This window comes from Tauraco erythrolophus, chromosome 2 (assembly GCF_009769465.1).
Source record: "Tauraco erythrolophus isolate bTauEry1 chromosome 2, bTauEry1.pri, whole genome shotgun sequence".
NCBI lineage: Eukaryota > Metazoa > Chordata > Aves > Musophagiformes > Musophagidae > Tauraco > Tauraco erythrolophus.
The window spans coordinates 71,596,817-71,609,931 of record NC_141466.1 but is presented as its reverse complement, the minus strand read 5'-3'; the positions used below and the strand labels follow the sequence as shown (position 1 = coordinate 71,609,931).

Sequence of the window (13,115 nt, the reverse complement as noted above, 5' to 3'; positions counted from 1 at the left end):
CTCTTATCAGCTCTTTCCCAAGCCCTACTCAAACATTTTTTGTTCTCACCCCACGAACAAGCGGCTCCAACCAAATCCGGGGTGTTTCCATTGGATAAATCCAGAAAGGAAATCATTCTTTCAAGGCTGAAGGCAAGCTGCAGAGCATGCCCCACAATTAATACCGCTCCTAACTGACATTTTGTTTCTTAATAAATAATCACACGCGAAAACAAAAACCTAGCAAATGCCTGACCTCCTCTTGCCTCACCAAAGCAGCCTGTAACAGAAAACACGCGGAAACAAAACTCTGTCCTTAGGTGCTGAGCAGCAGAGGGTTGTTCGCTCCTCAGAAAATACGTTTTAAGACTCTGCAAACCCTCTCCAGCCTCTTTTATTAACTCTTTGGAAGCCCTCGATATGGTCCAACAGATAATCTTGATGCTCTCCAGCTGCCTGGGGAGGGATACTTGGAACTGAAAAGCCACGAAGGAGCCTAGAAATGCTCAGCTGCTTCCAGCAGCGCAGGAGAGGGGCTTATAAACACATCCAGGCTGGAGTCAGCCAAGCTCTGTGCGCCTGTTTGTAAGCAGAGTGCAATTAGCTAGCAGAGCCTCGTTTAATTAATAGGGCTTTCTGTCCTCTCCGAAGGATGGAGTACCTGGAACCATCACTGATGGTCAGCAAAGCGTTTACCCGCATCCCTGGCTGGTGACTGAATCCTGCACATGGACGGGTGGGAGATCGGGCAAGCGAAGTTCTTCCCGTGCCCCGGCATTTTACCTAATATCAGCTACAGTCGCGCTCCTCGACATGCTCCCTGCTCCATGGAAGGTTGGGGTGGCTCCATCCAAGAGCCCGTGCATCTCCTGGCAGGACACTGTACCTTCTGCAGGAGGACCGCAGTGGGGACCCAACTCTACGGCAGGTTCATTGCCCACCTGCAAGCTCCCCTGTACCTCCCAAAATAAACACATCTTCACTTGGCTCTTCCTAATCCGAAGCCAATTTACATTAAGCTAGACGACGGCTCTCAAACGGGAAATGACGCAGGAGGATGGACCATCCAGCCAACTGATGACACCAGGAAAATACATTGTAGAAAGAGATAAGGAGTATGATTCCTGCTCGCCTATAGGATAACCGACCGCCGCTCCCAACCCAACTGAGCCCTTAACCTTATTAAGAGCCTTATTGTGCGTTTGTCATCGGAGGCTCTCCGAGCGCTCTGTTCCTCATCCCGTAGCTCCAAAAGCCGCCGGCCTTATTTGCAGCAGGCGATCAGCCCCACGCTTTATGTCAGCCGCTTCTCTTCTCTTTGCTTAAAAAGGATTAAGCAGCCTTATCCGTGTTACCATCTCCCCTGGCTTTCGAAAAGAAGAAATCTCTTCTATTCATAGCCGCGTGTAATGAATATTTATACACCCAAATCTCTCTGGCAGAGATCTGTCACTGGATTATTCAATTTAATAAGACTTTTAGGATAACTAAAAGGCCTGTATAATTGCTAAGCTCTGCCAACAAGAGGGCAAGGGATTGAAAATTCCCTGGGACATGAGCCCTGAATGAGCCCAGAGATGCAAAATTAAGAACCTTTTCGCATGGCGACACGCACATGGTCTTCTCCTTGCTCAAGCCCACCACCTGCAGCCGTGTGCCAGGCTTCTTTCTTATTTTCATGCACCTCGGTAAAATTTCCCCCCTCCCTTCCCACCATTGCCTTGAAGATCTGAGCTACCAAAATGTGAAGCATCTGGAAAAAAAGGGGATAGCACTGGTGCTGGAGAGGGTGGCATCAGTGCTGGAGAAGGTGACACCAGCACTGGAGGAGGTGGCACCAGCACTGGAGGAGGTGGCACCAGCGCTGCAGAAAGTGGCACCAGTGCTGGAGAAGGTGGTACCAGTGCTGGAAAAGGTGGTACCAGTGCTAGAGAAGGCGGCATCAGCGCTAGAGAAGGTTGCACCAGCGCTGGAGAAAGAGGTAGCACCAGCACAGAAGGTTGTGGCAACCACAGGATATCTCGCGATGCTTCTCACCTTGCTGTGGAGGGATCACACCTGCAGGTTTGATGGAAACTGCCCCAAAACCACAACTTGTCAAGAGCATCCCACCAGCACAGATGCAGATGAGTCAACTCACCTGGCCCTGAGTCTCCAGCTTGACCTCCTCCGTGGCAGGAGGTTTGGCGAGTGGCACTGGGGCTGTGTTACAGGGCTCCATCTGCTCTGTCTTCTCCACCTTCACCTTCACATCGTCCAGGCTCAACGCCGGGGCTGCAGCAAGCTCCTTCTCATCCTTGTCCAGCAGATAGCGCAGGAGCTGATGATCCTTGACATCTTTTTTCTTCAGAGCTTCCTGCTCCAGTTTGATGTCCGGGGTGCCTGGCAGCTGGCTCTGAGCCGTGGGGGTGGTGGTGGGGTTCGGGGGGTTCTCCTTCTTCTCATGCTCCATGCCCAGGGTAGTAATATCGGAAGGGCTGCCCTCCTGAAGGAGTCTATGCAAAATCTTGTGCCGCTCAGTCAGTGAGCTGTGGGAGGAAGGGCAGGTGCTGCTGGGAGGGTTGTTGGAGGCCAAGGTGCCAGCGGTGCCGGCAGTGCTGGCACAGGCTAACGAATCTTTGCAGCTCGTGTCCGCGTCGGCGTGTCGAAGCTGCTGCTCCGCCGTGGTGGCCAGGAGCTGGACCAGCTTGTGGCTGGTGGCTTGGGAGCACTTGCTGTCCCCCTCCGAGAGCCTGTCACCGGCATGCAGCACGCCTGAGTCCAGTGGTTTGCTGTCTCCCGAACCACTATCTGACTGGATCATCTCGCTCAGGATGGAGGCGATCTCTTTGCTGTCCTTGGACTCTGCTTTCATGGGTTGCATGGCAAGGCGGCCAGGCGAGCTCTGGGAGCTGAGCTGTCTCAGCACGGGGGGTGGCGTGGAGTAGCCCACCGGCGTGCTGGGACCATCGGGCAGCCCCTGCAGAGAGTTTATGGGGGCGCTGGGAAAGGGTCTGGCACCAGTGGTGCCACCGCCGCCTCCACTGCCGCTGTTGGCCATGCCCACAGGGGAGTGCATGTTGGGCATGGTGGGCGAGAAGGGATTGCTGGGCACTCTGGGTCTGGGCACCAGCCCTGGGCTCACCCGATGCCTCGGAGACATGAACTGTGGCGGGGTAATCCCTGGACTATTCATGGGGGAACTATTGAGGTTCAAAGCGTGGTTACTGTTCTGGGGACCGGCTTGTCCCTGGCTTAAGGCAACGTTGGCTCCTATCTGGTTCCCAGGTGAACACCCAAAGCTGGTTTGGCTGGTGCTGGAGTTGCTGTTGTGGTGGCCGGTGCCTGGCTGCTGGTTCACGTTGGTGGCCAACATGCTGCCATTGGAGGGAGGGATGGAGGGTGGCAGGGCCATGCCTTGTCCCGGGGAGATGCTGGGGTTCAGCGAGGGGCTGACCCGGGGAAGGGACATTGCAGAGTTAGTGTTCTCCTGGGGTGAGAGCATGCCGTGATCCCTGCGGGAGACAAAAAGAGAGAGGAAAAGTCACAAGAGGCTTTGCCCAAACCTTTAGTGCCGCTCAGCCAACTCCTGCCCCCGTCCATGCCTCAGGTCTCAGCCTTCCCTGCTCCACCAGCGCTTCTGGATCCAGCTCAGTAGCACAGATGGAGTGCAGCAGCTTTAGCATCTCTCCAGAAACATAATGCTGCACAAGATTGCAGCCGCTCCCTGGCTAAACCCCGAAGCCATCACCTTCTCTGGGTCTTACCTTCCCACATGGCTGGAGGAGGACCATGCTCCAACAGCATTCCCCTCCGCCCCAGCCCCCTCGCATTTCTCCAGCACAGCCCAGGTTCACAGCCTCACCCCTCCCTGTCCTGCCAGTTTGCAAGAGCCTCTCCTTCCCCAAATATTTGAAGTTCTCCAGGGCAAGGCAGAAATCTGAAGCCTGTCTATAAACCTCTACCTGAACTCCTGGGGCCACCTTTTTGCAAAATAAGAATAATCAAGAGCAAAAGAGCTGCTGTCACTCTAGTTTTCAGCTTCAGATTCCTCATGGGGATCACACCTCCAAACCAGCATGACAGACCACCAGTGGATCCTCCTTCCACTGTAAGGAACAGGCACTTGGATTCCTGGATCACCCACTCAGTGACACGGTGGTAGCGGCGGGGTGGGGACGTACCTGTCGATGACGTGGATGCCCGTGATGAAGGGCTGCATCTCCGGGCTGGAGGGGTAGCAGAGCTTACACTTGGTGTGGGCACTGAGCACCGTCCCGTCGCTCAGGGTGAATCGGTACGAGGGGCTGAAGGCCGTGCCGCGTGTCATCACTGAAAGGGACAACCACAAACACATCAGCCCTCTCAGAAACTCAAGCTGGAACCCACAACACCCTACATGCACCAGGAGGAGGATGGAGGGAGCAGAGGAGAGGGAGGACCTGCCAAGGACAATCACCTTCCCAGCAAACAAAACCACACACTGCACGTGTGCTGACCCCATGGATCCAGAAGATCATAGAATCATAGAATGGTTTGGGTTGGAAGGGATCTTCAAGATCACCCAGTTCCAACCCCATGCCATGGGCAGGGACACTCTCGACTACACCAGGTTGCTCAAAGCCTCGTCCAACCTGGCCTTGAATAATTCCAGGGATGGGGCATCTACAAATTCTCTGGGCAACCTGCTGGATCAGAGGGTTAGGAATAACCACGGTGGCACAGAAATCCTCTCAGCTCCAAACTCGTGTCCTACAGTGGATAAATTTAAATCCATCCAGCACCGTCCTTGAGAGCTCAGAGCTTCCGAAGGGGCAATCACTCAATCACCAGCGTACAATGTACGAGCTGCTGAAGCCCAACCAGGCTGGGAAGGTGGAGCAGGACGTTGCCGCTGCAACCCTGGAAGAGTTACAGCTCTCCGGAGGCTCAGCAACCTCCTGCTCCTACGTCCTCCCTTCCCCACACCCCTGTTGTGAGCATCTTTGCCGACACAGCAGAGATGCTCATGAAAGAGCTGACAGAGCAAAGATGCTCACGAAAGAGCTTCTGCTTCTTCTGCCCAGACCCTGGGGATGGTGTTTGCGCATGGCACGGGGAAAAAAAAATAAAATGATCATATTTATCTCATATTTGTCTCAATTCCGTATTTCCCAGAAGGTGAAAGAGAACCTCCTCCAGCCTTACTCAGCCCCTTCTCCTCTCCCTTTGGCACTTTGTGATTGTTCTCGCAGTGTTGGTGTTTCCAGAAAGCCTTTATCCAGTGAGGAGGACCATGCCTCGGCTTCTCCTTGCAGCTCCCACTGCTCAGCAGGAGAGTGTGCTGGCAAGGAAGAGAAGCCCCGTACCTTCTTGAAAGAGCTGTTTGGCGTAAGATGGCTCTCTGCCCTGGGGCTGGAAGAAAGCGTAGATGCATTTCCGCACCAAATCCTCCCAGCCCGTCCTGCCAGCAGCTCTCAGGGAACTGGTCTCAATGGATATGATTTTACCTGGGTGGGAAGAGAGAAGCCACGTTACTCTTAAGTCCCTCAGCACAAATAATAGGTCCATAAATGTGGAAAACGAAGACACATCCTATTTGGCATCCGGCAACAGTGGCAGGAGCACCCAAAGGTGTCCTCCAGAAGGAGGTGGGGGTTTGAGGAGTTTGCTCTGGAGCGTGCACCTACCTCTACGTGCACCTTGGCCGGCTGAAGAGGACACAAAACCCAGCAAGAAGCACCTTCGTGCGAAAGGACCCTGGCTGCTCCAGGGCGTGCATCCCCAGATTGACACCATCACCCGGTGGGACACCCTGCCAGCCACCCTGCCCACACCAGCACGTCCTCCAGGCAGGACCTGCTGCCTGATTTCTCCCTGGATGTGAAACACCAGGCAGCCTTGCTGGCTGTTCTACAGCCATGGGCAGGGAGCAGTGAGCAGAGAAAACATTCATTGAGGGCTCTCAGGCTGCAGTGAAGTCCAGGGTGATTAACTACCAGAAAGAAGGTCACCAGAATGGTTAGAAAGCAATATTTGGCTGAGAGCAAACCCAGATCCGAAAGGTGACAACTGTTTCATTCCCATCAATCAGCCAACCTTAACAGCCCCTGAAATCCAAGGGAGCGGATAGGGGCTGCGTGCAGGGCACAGGGCTGCTGGATTGGATCCTTTGGGGTCTAAATTCAGTTGGGGTCTAAATTCAGTTGAGGTGCCTCCAGTTGAGCTGTCAACCACATTGGTCCTGGCAGGTAGAGCTGGCATTTGCAAAGGACAGGACCACGCTTGTGCTGTGGGATCCTGCCATGCACTGGTGGCCTCTGACCCCAAGGGACAACAAATCTTCTGGAACTAGAGCCCCTCAGCGTCACTGGGACGTTACCTGTGGTGTCTTGCTTGGTCACAAAGGATTCGGAAGGAGCGACGGCTGCCGGTCGAGGTAATCGTCTTGCGATGCATATCAGACATGACTGGAAATCTGCCAAAGCAGGAGAAGGAGAAGGGACCGGAAACATGGAAAAAAAATCAGACATTACGCCCACCACTTGCAAGTCAATGTTTTGATTCAAATATCGCTGCGGGGCTCGATTGTCACGTCCTGCCCTGGAAGTGTTTACCTCGAGCAATCTGCTGGCCCTTCAAAGCAAGGAGGCTCTTTCTAAAGTCTATAAAAGTTTGCTGGAAAAGAGGTTACCAGTGCTTGGAGAAATTAATTGCAAAGGCTTTTTGAATCTGGCAGTATCATACAATAAAAGTCAGTGCTAAAAGCCAGCAACTGTCGGCTTCAGGCAAACTATTTGGTCATAAAATACCATAATTTATTCCTTCCAGTCATGATCTCCTGTGTAAACCGCAATGGATTAATCCAGCTAATGTGCTGGAAAATAACAGCTGGGACAGCAAAAGGAACAGGAGCTCTGCCCACAGGCGGCCGCTTCAGCCCAAAACTGTGGTCCAGCAGTGGTGAAGGCATGAGGTGGGGTGTCAGGCACCCATGTCGCGCGCTGGGAAGGTCCTGCAGCCAACGGGCTTTGGTGAGGAATAAAATATTGCTCCTTCCTTAAGGAACAGCAACTGCGAGCGGCCCCAGCAGCAGCTCAGGAGGGTCTGAGAAGCTGGGACAGCTGGAGGGCAGTGGCTCAGGGGGAACGAGGAGCCTGTAGCGAACTTCAGGCATCTCCTCCCTGGGGTCTCCCCCATGCTGGGCCAGGAACAACCAGCCCCCACGGAAGCCCTGCGGGATGGTGGCTGGTCCTGCTCCTGCCTGTGCTGCTGTCCCCATCCCAGTCCTCCTCCTGCCTGCTTTGTTATCCCCACCCTCATCCTCCTGCCTGCACTGCCATCCTTACTGTGTCCTCCCCCCGCCTGCCCTGCCATTCCCACCCCATTTCTCCTACCTTCACTGCTGTCCCCAACCCCAGTCTTCCTGCCTGTCTTGTCCTCATCCTGGTCCTCCTGCCTATACTGTTGTCTCCCACCGAGTCCTCCTGCCTGCACTTCCATCCCTACTGTGTCCTTCCCCTGTCTGCACTCCCATCCCCACCCCACTCCTCCTGTCAGCACTGCCATCCCCATTCCAGTCCTTCTCCTACCTTCACTGCTGTCCCCAGCCCCAGTCCTGCCTGCATCGTTGTCCCCATCCTGGTCCTCCCCCTGCCTGCACTCCCATCCTCGCCCCGGTCCTCCTGCCTGACCTGCCCTGCTCTCCCCACCCTGACCGCAGGGTGGGGAGCAGAGGCTGCTCTCCCCTACCTTCTCCTTCCTCCTTGAAGGACTTGGGCTGGGAGACGGTGAAGCACTGCATCACCTCGTAACGCTGACGAGCCTCCTGGTTCTCCGCGCCCGGCTCGTCAGGTGGCCGGATCAGCATCCTGCAGCTGAAAGTATGGCTGTTGCGCCTGGTCGCTTCTTGAGGCCAAGGAACTCCGTTTACTGGAGGACAGAGGAAGAAGGAGAAGAGTTGTTAGGCCTGCACTGGGCACACATCCCCCCCATGACTTCCCCAGGACCTCCCAGAAGGAAAAGCGTTGGCATGGAGGAAGAAAGCAGCTCGCTGCCCAGGTCAGGGGCAAGCTGAGAGCAGAGCTGGGGGCAGAGCCCTCCGTGCCAGCTCCCGGGCTCCTTTGGACCTGCTGAAAACCCCGTGCCCAGAGCCACGCTGCACACCAAGCCCTAAGAGCACCTACAGCCCCAACTGAGACCAGCGAGTCGTCATGAGAGTCATCACGCTGGTATTTATGAATCGCTCCTTGCATCACTGGTAGGTCCCATCCTCTCCATCTCACGAGTGGGGAAACTGAGGCAGAGGGTCTCTGAGTCACTTCTAGAGCTTGAGAGGGCTCCTGCCTCTTGCTGTTGTACTTGAAATCCCCCCATAGTGACACTCCGGGGACTTCTCCAGCAAGTCCAGCTGAGCATCCCCATAGAAATGCATTTTTTCTTTGCTTCCTCCCCATTTCTGGGACAAGACAGCAGTGAGATCTTCTGGTACCGCAGCAGCGAAAACCTTCTCCTTTGTTTTTTTCTACAACCTGTTTTTTTCCAAAAACCTCTGGGCACCAGTTGGTTGATTTTTCTAACCTTCTATGACATGTTTGTGGATACCCGTATTCAACCCAAGACATTTTGCCACCAGCAGATTATCGAAGTTTCATGCAACCTGATGGACAAGAAGAGCTGAGGGGCTTGTAACATCCAAGGAAAGACAAAAGACAAAGCCTTAAACTGGGTAACCACAAGGAAAAGGGGATGCTTGAACCTCTATAGGCTCAATCTGATGAGCACCCATAGATTTAGGAGGTTTAGGACATCGTCGTATTTACCCAAAAGGAAGACAAGTGTGAATTTCAACAAAGCATGTATTTTTAAGTCAAGCTACTTGGAAAAGGCTCATTTTCCTTTTGTATTTCTTCAAAGGTGGGAGCGGATGAGGGATCGGTGATGTCCCACCCACGTCGGCCACCCGGAGATGCTCGTCTTCAGTCAATGAATAAAACCTTCTGCTTTTGTTGCTTCCAACACCCCGCAAGTGCATTCACTGTGCAATGCTTCCTCCCACCCTCGCAACTGTTCATTTTCCCGGTGTAGGGGACCACCATGAGCTCACCGCTTGCACTGTGACCTCTTCTCACATGCCAAGGTGCAACACATCCCCATGCCAGATACTTGGGCTCTTAAACCAGCTGGGGACAACCCTCCTCCAGCTGGGAGGACATCCTACATGAACGGGGATAAGCCAATGAGCTCAGTCCCCCAAAGCAACACTTCAAAATCCTCCTAAAGCTCCTACGTGTGCCCCTCACTCCAGGCAGATGAATCGGTTCTTCCTATTCACAAGCCAAAGTCAAAGGCAAAAGTTTGCTTAGTAGAGAAAGACAAAGAGAAGATGACTTGAATAGAGTCATCCACCAGCTATTTATTCAAAAATCTGATCTTGATTTTTCACTGGTAGGATGTATTTCACTAGGGAAAGGTTTATGGATCATTTACCTGGCTTGAGTATATTGAACTTCACAGTAAACAATATAAAAAATATATATAAGGCCAGCTTCACTGCAAATGCAACAGCATTTTCGACAGCGCTTTCCAAGCACCAGCTGATTAAAACAACTCACCTCAAGGGTTTTCTTACCTAGAGACTTCGGCAACAAGTTCTTGACGAACTCAGCGTGATCCCCCACGTGCAGGATGCTGTAGACACTCGTGTTCATGAGCTCCTCCTGGTTATAACCCAGGTAGCTCGTCACGTTCTCAGAGACGAAGACGATCCTCCCTTCGCGGTTCACAACGAAGAAGAAGCCATCCAACGCCTGTAAGGGTGATAAACCTGGGCAGCATGCAGGCAGTGGGTCCTGGAGCTGGTCAGGATGCTCCACGACCATGGACAACCTTCCTCTGCCTCTCGCGCCTTGGCTTCATTCCCACTTTGTTATACAGCAGTGATCAAATAACAGTACGTTTGCCTAAACACATATTCAGCTCTGCAACCTCCTCTGCTAAAGATGTCCCTGTCACTGAGGACAGTGCCAGCAGAGGAGAAACAATCCTCTTCCAAGGGCCAGAACAGTCAGGAAGGCTCTAATTTGGCAAGTCACCAAAATTAAGCATATGCCCAATTTGCTTAATTACAGCCCAAGAATGGCAGAGCCTTCACATCTCGCAGAATTACAGAGGGTTATTTTCATACATTCAGAACGTAAGTACCAAATTCAACCCTGCAACCGAACGGAGGAGGAGAAGCATGACCAAGACCCAATCACACAACACACGAGCTCTTCTGCTTATTTTAACGAGGATGAGGTTCTTCATTCGCTGTCATGATAGGGGAGGGAGTAATGCTTTCTGGTGCTATGAAATAAGCTCAGAGCTGCGGAGTTCGGTGCTTGTGTGAGGAGCCCTTGAGAAGCCTTATCACTGATTTCTGCTCTTCCAAGTGTGCATCACCTAAAACGTTTCATCCAGGTAGGATTTGGGTTTCCTGGAACTGAATTCCTACCTTTCCTGGTCATCGACAGTGAACTCTGGTGGACTAGAGGGCATGTAGTGATGGGACAAGGGGCAATGGCTTCAAACTGAAGGAGTTAAGAGTTACTGTAACCGTATCCTGGGCTGCATCCAAAGCAGCATGGGCAGCAGGTCGAGGGAGGGGATTCTGCCCCTCTGCTCTGCTCTCACGAGACCCCCCCTGCAGTGCTGTTTTCAGCTCTGGGGCCCCCAACATCAGAAGGACATGGAGATGTTGGAGCAGGTCCAGAGGAGGCCACGAAGATGATCCAAGGGCTGGAGCACCTCTGCTATGGAGAGAGGCTGAGAGAGTTGGGGTTGTTCAGCCTGGAGAAGAGAAGGCTCCGGGGAGACCTTCCAGCAGCCTTCCAGCACCTAAAGGGGCTACAAGAAAGCTGGAGAGGGACTTTTGACAAGGGTGAGCAGTGACAGGACAAGGGGTGATGGCTTTAAACTGAAAGAGGGGAGATTTTTATTAGATCTAGGCAGAAATTCTTCCCCTGGGGGTGGTGAGGCACTGGAAGAAGTTGTGGCTGCCCCATCCCTGGAAGTGTTCAAGGCCACGTTGGATGAGGCTTTGAGCAACCTGGTATAGTGGTGGGTGTCCCTGGCCATGGCAGTGGGGTTGGAACTAGATGATCTTTGCGGTCCCTTCTAACCTAAAGTATTCTATGATTCTATGACCATGATCCTACAACTAGATCTGGCCATATCCCGAAGTGGGAGGCTGGTGCAAGGGACAGGAGAAACCCATGATTCCCCAAAATTGGTACCCACAGCATCGCCATCTCCTTCCTGTCCTCCTGCTTGCCCGTGCCAGCAGGGAGTCACTCTGATGGAGGGCAGCCAGGCTTTACTTCAGGCACTTTCTAAAAACCAGGTTTTGCTGTAGAGCGACATTAAGTGCAAGAAGCAGGAAGCATTTAAAAAAGGAGAAGAAGAAAAAAAAAGAAAGAAATCTTTGTCAAAAAGGTTCTGGCAGATCAGCCACAATTTTCCTTATTCCCAGCTGTTACCAAGACAACCAGTCTTTGCACTTCAGGCACCCAGAAAAAAGAGACCCAGACTGGATGACAAACCCCACCTGGAGCCTTGTCCCCGGATGGTGCTGGTTTGTGGGGGTGGGGGAGCGGGGAAAGGGCAGGGGAGCTTGGAGGCGGCAGCTGCTGGAGACCCAGCTCACATCTCTCCCCTACACCTCCATCCCTCCAGCAGCGACACTGAGCATCTCTCCATGGTTTAAAATCTTAAATGACCTTATCAGCTCAATTGCTTATGGAAGTCAAGCCCAAACAACAGGTCAAGAGGCAAAAAGCCTTCTTAAAACTGAATGAGATGCTTTTTAATAGCCCTTTCCGAGCAGGGGTTTGAAAACCCCATCTGAGACCACGGCACCCCGGAGAAGATGCATTTACTGTGGATGTAGGGACGCTGCTCTCTCTCACTGTTTCCTTGCTCTGCCGCTGCTCTCATAGGGTACCTTCTCCCAGTATAACCCAAATGCCCCATCCCTGGAAGTGTTCAAGGCCAGGCTGGATGAGGTTTTGATCAACCTGGTGTAGTGGAAGGTGTCCCTGCCTGTGGCAGGAGGGTTGGAACTGGATGATCTTGAAGGTCCCTTCCAACTCAAACCATTCCATGATTCTATGATGATTCTATGAAATACTGGGGTTTTGTTGAGGTTCTGCCACCTTTTCCTGCATCACTTTACATTCCTGTGCCTGTTTCTAGCACCTAACGCACCTCTCAAAACCCACATGCTGTTCTCAGCCTCATTTCTGAACCCTTTTCTGTGTTTTTGCCTCTGTTAGACCCAGCACTTCTGTAGCCAAGCTGCCAACTCCCTATTAGAATCACAGAACCATAGAATGGTTTGAGTTCCTTTTATCTTCCTTAGATCTAATTGAAATCTCCCCTCTTTCAGTTTAAAGCCATTGCCCCATGTCCTGTAACTACACGCCCTTGTCCAAAGCCCCTCTCCAGCTTTCTTGTAGCCCCTTTAGGTACTGGAAGGCTGCTGGAAGGTCTCCCTGGAGCCTACTCTTCTCCACGCTGAACAGCCCCAACTCTCTCAGCCTGTCTCCAGAGCAGAGGTGCTCCAGCCCTCGCATCATCTTCATGCCCTCCTCTGGATCCACTCCAACAGCTCCATGTCCTTCTGATGTTGGGGGCCCCAGAGCTAAATGCAGCACTGCAGGGGGGGTCTCAAGATGGGGTTAACTCCATCCACCTGCTTCCAGCACTGATTTTCCACCCTTTCTGAAAGTCAGACCCTTCCTTCGATGCCAACCCCCTTCCCATCCCTTTTGCCTTAACTCCTTCATCTGCAGAGTCATCTCTTGCAGAGTTTTACTCATTTTGACACCTTCACTCCAGGGCTCCAGGGAGACCAGCGAGGGATTAAGCATGTCCCGAAAGTCATGCATCGCACTGCAGGAGTGCTCCCCACAGCTTCCCAACATCTTTTGGGGATGCAGAAGAAGCCAAAAACGAGGCCAGGGAGAGTTTCTCTCCCCAGAAATCTTGAAATCCAGGCTGGCTTTCTGTCTCCAAAATGCTGCCACATTTCACCTCCCAGCTATTGGGCTCTCAAAAGAAACCACAGAGTAAATCGTCGGCCTGTGTCATTGCCTGTCAGCAATTATGCTCTAACAGTTAATCAAATGAATCAGATG

At 52.7% G+C, this 13,115-nt stretch overlaps 1 protein-coding gene across 1 annotated transcript in view; it reads right to left on the bottom strand.

Annotated features, from left to right (window-relative positions):
• NCOA1 (nuclear receptor coactivator 1) overlaps window positions 1–13,115 on the bottom strand; it is a 140,069-nt gene that overhangs the window by 22,341 nt on the left and 104,613 nt on the right. The window contains exons 5-10 of the mRNA XM_086624380.1: window positions 9,569–9,746; window positions 7,690–7,869; window positions 6,320–6,415; window positions 5,307–5,447; window positions 4,143–4,290; window positions 2,120–3,473 (exon numbers count right to left, since the gene is read on the bottom strand). Of these exons, the coding sequence (XP_086480506.1) occupies window positions 2,120–3,473; window positions 4,143–4,290; window positions 5,307–5,447; window positions 6,320–6,415; window positions 7,690–7,869; window positions 9,569–9,746 (2,097 nt within the window). The remainder of the gene's footprint in view (window positions 1–2,119; window positions 3,474–4,142; window positions 4,291–5,306; window positions 5,448–6,319; window positions 6,416–7,689; window positions 7,870–9,568; window positions 9,747–13,115) is intronic.